At 50.5% G+C, this 9,121-nt stretch overlaps 1 protein-coding gene across 2 annotated transcripts in view; it reads left to right on the top strand.

The window, feature by feature from the left end:
- Positions 1–9,121, top strand: part of ttc7a (tetratricopeptide repeat domain 7A) — a 75,810-nt gene that overhangs the window by 40,313 nt on the left and 26,376 nt on the right. For both annotated transcript variants that reach the window (XM_061227836.1, XM_061227837.1), the window contains exon 16: positions 8,761–8,877. In XM_061227836.1, the coding sequence (XP_061083820.1) occupies positions 8,761–8,877 (117 nt within the window). The remainder of the gene's footprint in view (positions 1–8,760; positions 8,878–9,121) is intronic.

Raw genomic sequence — 9,121 nt, forward strand, 5'->3', positions numbered from 1 at the left:
CTGCGATTTCCTGGCTGATTCATTTCTTAATTGGAACGAGTTCTGCATTCAAGCAGCCAATCAAACGAAGAAGTGACCCCAGCCAATCAAATGTAACAGGGGGCATGTTACATGTTCACACTTAGACGGTCTCATAGATGGCGCTGGGCTATTAGGTCAGAGGACACGTTAAGAAAAAAAAAAAATGTCCAAGTTACCGACATTAATAGGAAATATCTGCACATAAGCAAACCATGCGTGTGCCTCAGTGCGCCTTGTCATACGTGACGTGTTCTGAGACATCTCCCCCCCCCCCCCGTAGTGCGGAGGTTAGGGTCGCCCGTTCTCCTGGAAGCCTGCCTTCACATTCCAGGCTGTTGCCCGGGCAGTAGCAGGCACTCTGCCGGCCGCGTCGTCTCCGGGCGTAAGACAAGATTCTGCCTCTCCTCTGGAGAAGCCGAGCGAGAGTGGGCGAGCGAGCGAGCGAGCGAGAGAGCGAGGACTGCTCCCTGCAGTCACCGCCAGAAATAGCCGCGCACCCTGAACGTGGCGTGAATACTGTACTGTGCACAGAGCTGTACACTGCCTGTGAGAGAGGTCTGTGACTGAGGAGGAGGAGGAGGAGGAAGGGGGGGGGGGGACAGATGAGTTATGGTAGGGTGTGACCTGACCTGGGGGGTGGGAGTGATTGGCTGTAAAATTGGGAGTGGTGTTTTTTTTTTTTTTTGGGGGGGGGGGGGGGCGGAGTTTGTAATCTGCATTGCGCTTTACTGCAGTGGGATTGTACCTCGTGATTGGTGGCTGGTGGCTGGTGTCTGGGTGTGGCTCTGGGTGGTTAGGGGTGTGTGTGTGTGTGTGTGTGTGTGTGTGTGTGTGTGTGTGTGTTTGTGGATGTGTTTGTGAGCTTGCGTGTGCCTGCGTGTGTTTCTGCATTTGTGTGTGCATGTGTGTGTTTGCGTGTCCATGTGCCTGTTTGTATGTTTGTATTTCTGCATATTTCTTGCGTAAATTTTTACGGTCCGTTGCCAGGATGCAACAGGGTACAGTAACTGTGGCCTTTTATAATGTGAAAGGTCTCAGTGGTTGTAGAACCTGGCAGGTGATGGTACAGGACTGCCGGTGTGTTTCTGCATGTGTGTGCGTGTGTGTAATGTGAAAGGTATCAGTGGTTGTAGAACCTGGCAAGTGATGGTACTGGACTGCTGGTGTGTTTCTGCGTGTGTGTGCGTGTGTGCGTGCGTGTGTGTAATGTGAAAGGTATCAGTGGTTGTAGAACCTGGCACCTGACGGTACTGGAGTGGCGGTGTGTTAGTGTAATGGCTCTTTATGGCCATTGGCTGCAGAAATGAGTGACAGAGGGGCACTGAGAGCCCCGGCCATCCGGTCTCTGAGCGGCCATCTTGTGTTCCACTGATCCCTGTCATTTCCTCTGCTGCAGAGCTCCTCTCTGCCGATTGGTCGGGGAGGTGAATGGGCAGTGTGATGGGACTCTTTTACAGTTTCCTTGAATAAACTGGTGAATTTTGTTAGTCGGCTCGGTGTTGTGTACATTAGAGCCAGCCAGGCACACAGGACATGTAGTTTTAAATGGAGGTGAGCTCTTCAACAGCCTCAGTGTTAGGGTCTTTTCCTTCAACGGCCTCAGTGTTAGGGTCTTTTCCTTCAACAGCCTCAGTGTTAGGGTCTTTTCCTTCAACGGCCTCAGTGTTAGGGTCTTTTCCTTCAACGGCCACAGTGTTAGGGTCTTTTTCTTCAACAGCCTCAGTGTTAGGGTCTTTTTCTTCAACAGCCTCAGTGTTAGGGTCTTTTTCTTCAACAGCCTTAGTGTTAGGGTCTTTTTTTTCAACAGCCTCAGTGTTAGGGTGTTTTTCTTCACCAGCCTCAGTGTTAGGGTCTTTTTCTTGCTTTAGCTGTCCATACAGTACTCTGCCTGCCCCTGGGGGGAAGTTGTCATCTCTGTGTGGAAGGATGCAATCTGTAGACCCAAACCCTCCCCCTCACCCCTCACCCCACCGCTCGAAAGGCCCACGGACCCCCCCCCCCCCCCCCTTCTTCCTCGGGAATCCGTAACAATCTGTATTTCTGCACCTGCCTTTCCCTGGAGACGGGTCATCTCGCTGCGGTATTGATCAGAGAGCGCGGCCAATTGGAACCAACGGAAGGGTGATGTGACCAAGTGGCAGAAGAAAAATAATTGGTCTTCAGGTTGGCCTCTCTCTCTCTCCCTCTCCCTCCCCCTCTCTCTCTCGCTCTCTCTCTCCCTCCCTCCCTCTCTCTGTACTCCATGATGAATGACAGTTCCTGACAGCCTGTCAGCGATGGGCCTCATTTAGAGCGGAGAGCATCTCCTCTTTACCTCTGTGCTGTTACACCACTCACTGAGAGACATGCACACACACACACACACACACACACACACACACACACACACTGGAGCTCACTCACACATACACACACACACACACACACACACACACTGGAGCTCACTCAGACACACACACACACACACATACACACATACACACATATACACATATACACACACACGCACACACACAGGCACACACACACACATACACACATATACACATGTACACACATACACACATACACACACACACACACGCACACATGCACACAAACACACACATGCATACACACACACACAGGCGCACACATGCATGCATGCTCACATACACACACACACACGCACACACACACACACATACACACACACTGGAGCTCACTGAGACACACACAAACTGGAGCTCACTCAGACACACACACACACACACACGCACGCATGTACATGCACACACACACACACACACACACACACACACACACACACACATATACACCAAGTCCTCCGGGAGTCAAAACAATTCATTATCCCGTCGGCCTCATCGGCTGGCTTTGAGCGGGACACTGAGAGCGGACTCTCGGGTTTCCTGTGCGACCCGGCCGATAGTCATTCGCGCGTTTTCTCAGCGCGGAGCTGCAGGACAGATCGACTCCTCCGTCGCACCGGAGGGGCGGACCCTCAGCACAGGCCCGTTACCTCAACCGGATCTGTCCCCCGGACCGATCCCCCGATCCCCCGATCCCTCGAGGCCTCGTCATGTGACCGGCAGGTCAGCCAGGGGCTCAGGGGCTGCGTGAGGGCAGCGGTTTCCATGGCAATCGCGTCCGCCAACGCCGTTTTCCCCCGCCGCGCGCAGGTGAAGGACGCGCGGTGTCCTGTGACCGGGCCCCGCCTCTGTCCGTTACCACGGCGACGACAGGCATCATCAGAGAGCTTCAGTCAGCCCTGCTGTTCCTTAATTAACCTGGCATTTACATAGATGAGGTGTCACGGCCTGATTGGTTATGTAGCCTGATGAGACAAGGATAAATATACTGGCTCATTCACACCCTGGTGTGACCTCACTTACTCTCACACTCTGCTACATACAGTGTGTGCACGTTACACACTCGCACATGTAACAATGCATGCATACACACCTCACTCTCTGACGTATACACCTCACTCACTCACATACACACCTTACTCTGACATACACACCTCACTCACTCACACACTCACACACTCACTCACTCACTCACTCACTCACACACTCACTCACTCACTCACTCACACACTCACTCACACACTCACTCACTCACTCACACACTCACTCACTCACTCACACACTCACTCACTCACTCACACACTCACTCACACACTCACTCACACACTCACTCACTCACTCACACACACACTCACACACACTCACTCACACACTCACTCACTCACACACTCACTCACTCACTCACTCACTCACTCACTCACTCACACACTCACTCACACTCTCACTCACTCACTCACACACACACTCACTCACACACTCTCTCACTCACTCACTCACTCACTCACACACACACTCACACACACTCACTCACTCACTCACTCACTCACTCACTCACTCACTCACACACTCACTCACACACCTCACTCACTCACTCACTCGCTCACTCACTCACTCACTCACTCACTAACATACGCACACACACACACCGTCCACATACACACCTCTCTCACACACATACACACCTCACTCACTAACATACACACACACATACACACACACACACACCGTCCACATACGCTCCTCACTCTCTGACATACACACCTCACTCACTCACATACACACACGCTCCCTCCAAATACAGTATACACACCTCAGGGAAGGATGACTGTGTGTATACCATAGACCAGGGGTCTCCAATCTTATCCAGAAAGGGCCGGTGTGTGTGCAGGTTGTTGTTTTAGCACAGGACTAAGACAGCTGATTCTACTCATCTAGGTCTTGATTAAAGACCACGATTAGTTCATTAGTCTAATCAGGTGTGTTACTGCTGGGTTAAAACAAAAACCTGCACCCACGCCGGCCCTTTTAGGATAAGATTGGAGACCCCTGCCATAGACAAACAAGCAGCCCACAAGCTTGCACGCTCACCTATCTATGTGTTCCCTACATGCCTGCAAAACACTCATGCCACACATAAAAAAATAATGTCGATTGATTGAAATGAATATCTTCAGTAGCTTTCCAGGAATTTGTAGCACGTTGAAAATTGCCCATGAGACAAAAACACTGAACGTATCACATTTCACAATACATTAGGGCTGTTTGAGTTGTTGTTGTTGTTTGAGAATAATTTTTACATGTTATTGTCACTGGTCATGCAGTAGTAAGTGCTCTCCCTCCCCACACAGACGGCTCAAAGCCACTTGTGCTAATTGGCTGACAGCGAAAAATCAACCGATCAATCGCCGTGGAGACACGAGAGGTCGAGAGGAGCGGCCTCGGGCGTCATCGACCCGCGGTACTCGCAGTTTAAGCGCTGCGTGATTGAGGCGCTGGACACGGGCGTTTACGGTGGAGGGCCGGATGACCGTGTTTGAGAGAGGGGCGGAAACGAGGCGGTGGTCTTCTCCGCCATTGGCGTTTACGGTAGAGGGCCGGATGACTGTGTTTGAGAGAGGGGCGGAAACGAGGCGGTGGTCTTCTCCGCCGTTGGCGGTTTTCCAGAACGTTCCACCCCACAGCCTCATTAATGCAAACCGAATGTCGGCATACGTTGAAGAAAACGATTATTTCATCATTAATTTAAATATATGGAGCCACTCTAAATAAAAAAAATATTTCCAATACTTGTTTTTCACAGAACGTCTCACCCCACCTCTTCATTAATGCAAAAAATATGTTGCCAAAAAAAACTTCAAATATTATATTCAAATATTTGGGGTGGCCTGTAATGTAGTGGTTAAGGTAAATGACTGGGACACGCAAGGTCAGTGGTTCTAATCCCAGTGTAGCCACAATAAGATCCGGACAGCCGTTGGACCCTTGAGCAAGGCCCTTAGTCCTGCATCACTCCAGGGGAGGATTGTCTCCTGCTTAGTCTAATCAACTGTACGTCGCTCTGGATAAGAGCATCTGCCAAATGCCAATAATGTAATGTAATTTGAATATATATAAAATATATTTGAATATATATAAAATATTTCCAATACATGCCACTATATTGTTGTCTTTGTTTATAATGGGTTTTGTTGGTTATAAGATATATCCCACTGTGGCCACAGCGGTAGTAATACTTTGGTATATTTTGCATTACATTCCTATATATTATTTTATCATTTGATGGGTTCAGGTTTGTTCTATATGTATAGTTAAGCATGTACATAATGTACCAAAACCTGTCATCCTGTAGGAAAGAGATAGGTCACAGATAAGACCTCACAGATAAGATGGATGTGCTTCAAGGCCGCGGGTATTTAAGCCAGGCCTTATGACCAGGGTGTTGAAGGTTGCTGAGCTGCAAACTCGTTTAGTTTCACTGCTCTTCCTGCTGGGCTGGCGTGCCATTCAGTAAACTTTTACTTTTCTCTCGTAAAGCGTTCGTTGACTTGGGTTGAGTTCCTGCGTTGTCCCGACTTTGATTCCACTGTGAGAAGCCGGGTCCTAACTCTAAATGCTAACGGGCTAGGGTCTGAGGACACTTTACCTTTGTCTGGATTTCCGTCAAGAAAGAGGGGAAGAATGTAGAGAAGAAAAGAGGTAAAGACAGGAGTGAAGAGGAGGGAATGGGGGAGAGGTTGCGCGTTTTAAACACATTACAAAGGCGAGCTCTGTAAGTAGCATTATTGATGGGGTGTAATTCGGAACTAATGAGGCGCACAGACTCGGAGACAGAAGAGCTCGGAGTTGCTGCCCTCTAATTCTCTTTCCATGAGAGGCGTCCAAAGTGCACTGCGCTAATTGATAACTTTAATTACGCCAGAGTTTTGTTCTGGAATTTGAGCTGTGATGATAAAGGAATGAATGCCATACTGTCTCCCTCCGCAGCCATTAGAGAGAGGCATATCAAAACTGTACCACTAAAACTGGTGTCTGCACTCAAAAAGGTCAAAAGGCTATTATGCTTGACTAATTATCGCACACAGAGGAAGGGACATTGTGTTGATTGCCTGTGTTCTGCATTTGAAGTGAGATCAGATCGTAATCGCTTTAGAGCTGGACATTCTCGTTGAAGATACGTGTTTTTTTATCAGTATGCTAACATGCCAGGCTGCCCTTTCCTGTGTGAACATTCATCTTGTGCAACATTTTTATTTTTTTGGCTGAAAACATTTAAAGTGGCATCAGAACTTTTTTTCCCCTTTGTGATCACCAACTCGTTGTCGCCACGGTAACCAGCCGGGCGGTTTGGTAAGAGGTGCGTTGTGCGCGGCGGAGCCGGGGCCGGTGGAAAGCAGGCCGCAGCATAGCGTAGCGACGGGTCGGGAGGGTGGCGCCGCACCGGCGAAACGGAGGGTGTTGAAGCGGGGCTGGGCCCCTTGCGTAGCCCCCTCCGTGTTCCCCTCCTTATCGGAAAACACGCCGGGGGTCTGATTGAGTTAGGCGCTCTGATCCCCCGGGGATGCGGTTAGCCGGGCTGGCGCTGGCGGAGGCCGGGGCCCGGCGGATAATGGCGTTTAATGGCCCTGTCATTGTGTGAGTTATGAGGCTTCCTCTCCTCGCTAGCGCATTAGCCTGGCCAGTGGATCCGGGCTCTTTATTTAAGGTGACAAACGGCATTAGCACAACTTAAACTGGCCCTCTGAAGCGGGCAGGGCTCTCCAAAGCTGCCTCCTCTTCCCATGGCAACAGCAGTGCTGCCGTGGCGATGGGTGCTCTGGGTGTTCTATTTAAAGGGACAGCGCCGGTGCCGGGGCCGTCCCCGCTGCATTGCTTGTGTGTGTGTCTATGTATGTATGTGTGTGTGTGTGTGTGTGTGTGTGTGTGTGTGCTTGTGCTTGTGCTTGTGTGTATGTGTGTGTGTGTATGTGTGTGTGTGTGTGTGTGTGTGTGTCTGTCTGTCTGTCTGTGTGTAGGTGCCTGTGGGCGTTGGTGTTTATGTGTGTCTGTGTGTGTGCTTGTGCTTGTGTGTGTGTCTGTCTGTTTGTGTGTGTGTGTGTTTGTGTCTGTGTGTGTGTTTGTCTGTGTCGATGTGTGTATGTCTCTGTGTGTGCTTGTGCGTGTGTGTGCATGTATGTGTGAGCCACGAGCTGGCTCTTCAATTCTGATGAAGCCTGACAACCCCCCACACCACCCTACCACCCCCGCCCCCACCCCCACTATTACAAATATTGTCTGGGGAAGTGCAGCTCTAGAGGCAGTTCCATGTGATGATCCCTCTACATGAGCAGTCACTGTCTTGAGGGCTACGATTTTCCATTTTCATGACTACTGCAGGTGATATTTTCAGCCATTCCTCTGCCCAGCGTGTACTTCCGGAAAGTAGCAAGTACTGCTTGGTAGAAAAGAAGAAAGCAGGTCAGCTAGCAGCTAACGGCTAGCAATTGTATCTCATTTAGGTAGCTACTTTCCAAGAAAGCTAGCTAGCGGCTAGCAATTGTATCTTTTTTAGGTTGCTACTTTCCAAGAAAGCTAGCTAGTGGCTAGCAATTGTATCTTATGTAGGTAGTCACTTTGCAAGAAAGCTAGCTGGCTAGCGTCTTCTGTAGTACAGCAAAAGGTCATGTTGCGAAGTGCACCGTGTTTAGACTGCACACAGCAGTGGTGCAGGGGGAGTTTGTGGTGCAGTGGCCCGGGGAAGAGCCGGGTGATATGGGCTTAAGACAGCTGCAGTGCCCCGGGGGCCAGACTGGTACCGCCTCAGCACTGTCGGGCCGAGGTGCGAGAGAATGAAAGAGGTGGGGAATGAAAGATGAATTAGGCTGCGGGTGTGGACCTGCGTGGTCAGAACACGGCTTTCTGCCCCTCTGTTAAACGCGGCGGCTGACTGCTCTGTCACAGTGTCAAAGGTCAGGCGGGAATCCGTGAAGTGTTTTATTGGCTCACTCTCGCCCGCGGGTCATTTGGTCCCGCGGTGCACTCGGTGTAAATATGAGGTCAGAGGTCACTGGAGGTATATGAGGCGACCCCGATTTCATGACCTATGACCTCTACCCTCAAGCGCTCTTCAAAGGGGTACACACCTGTCCTTTCTTGTTAATGGGCACCCGGCGATGTTGTGGTTTTATAGCGACATAGAAAGGGGCCCGGCCGACCAGCTGCGCAAGTTTGGTGCGTGTGCGTGTGCGTGTTTGCGTGTCTGCGTGTGTTTGTACCTGTTCACGTGCTCGAGAAGGCACGTGATTCAATTCGAGGATGAGCTGTTCATAAGATGGATGGACGCCGTCTCATTCTGTACCCTCACAATGGCTCCCTGCTGATGTGTGTCCCACAGTCTGCTGTTCACCAAGGTGAAGCTGGAGGAGGTGGTCTACGGGCCCACCGCTGCGCTGCGCACCTGTGAGGTCATGCTGCAGCTGTGGCACAGTCGCTATGACTACGCACGCGTCAGGTAAGGCCGGGGGGGGCGGGGAGAGAGAGCACACCTGTGGCTGTGTATTATGTGTCTGTATTCATTCGTGTGGATTTGGGGTGTTTACGTATGTAAACTTTGTACGTGTGTGTGTTTGTGTGCATGTATGCAAACGTTATTTCACCTGTTATTTCAAGGAGCTGAATGTGCGCGGGTGTATGTACGTGTGTGAGTGTGTTTCTGTTTGCATGTGAATGCGGTTGTGCGTGTGCCCGTGTATGTG

The sequence above is a fragment of the Conger conger genome, chromosome 18, assembly GCF_963514075.1.
Source record: "Conger conger chromosome 18, fConCon1.1, whole genome shotgun sequence".
NCBI lineage: Eukaryota > Metazoa > Chordata > Actinopteri > Anguilliformes > Congridae > Conger > Conger conger.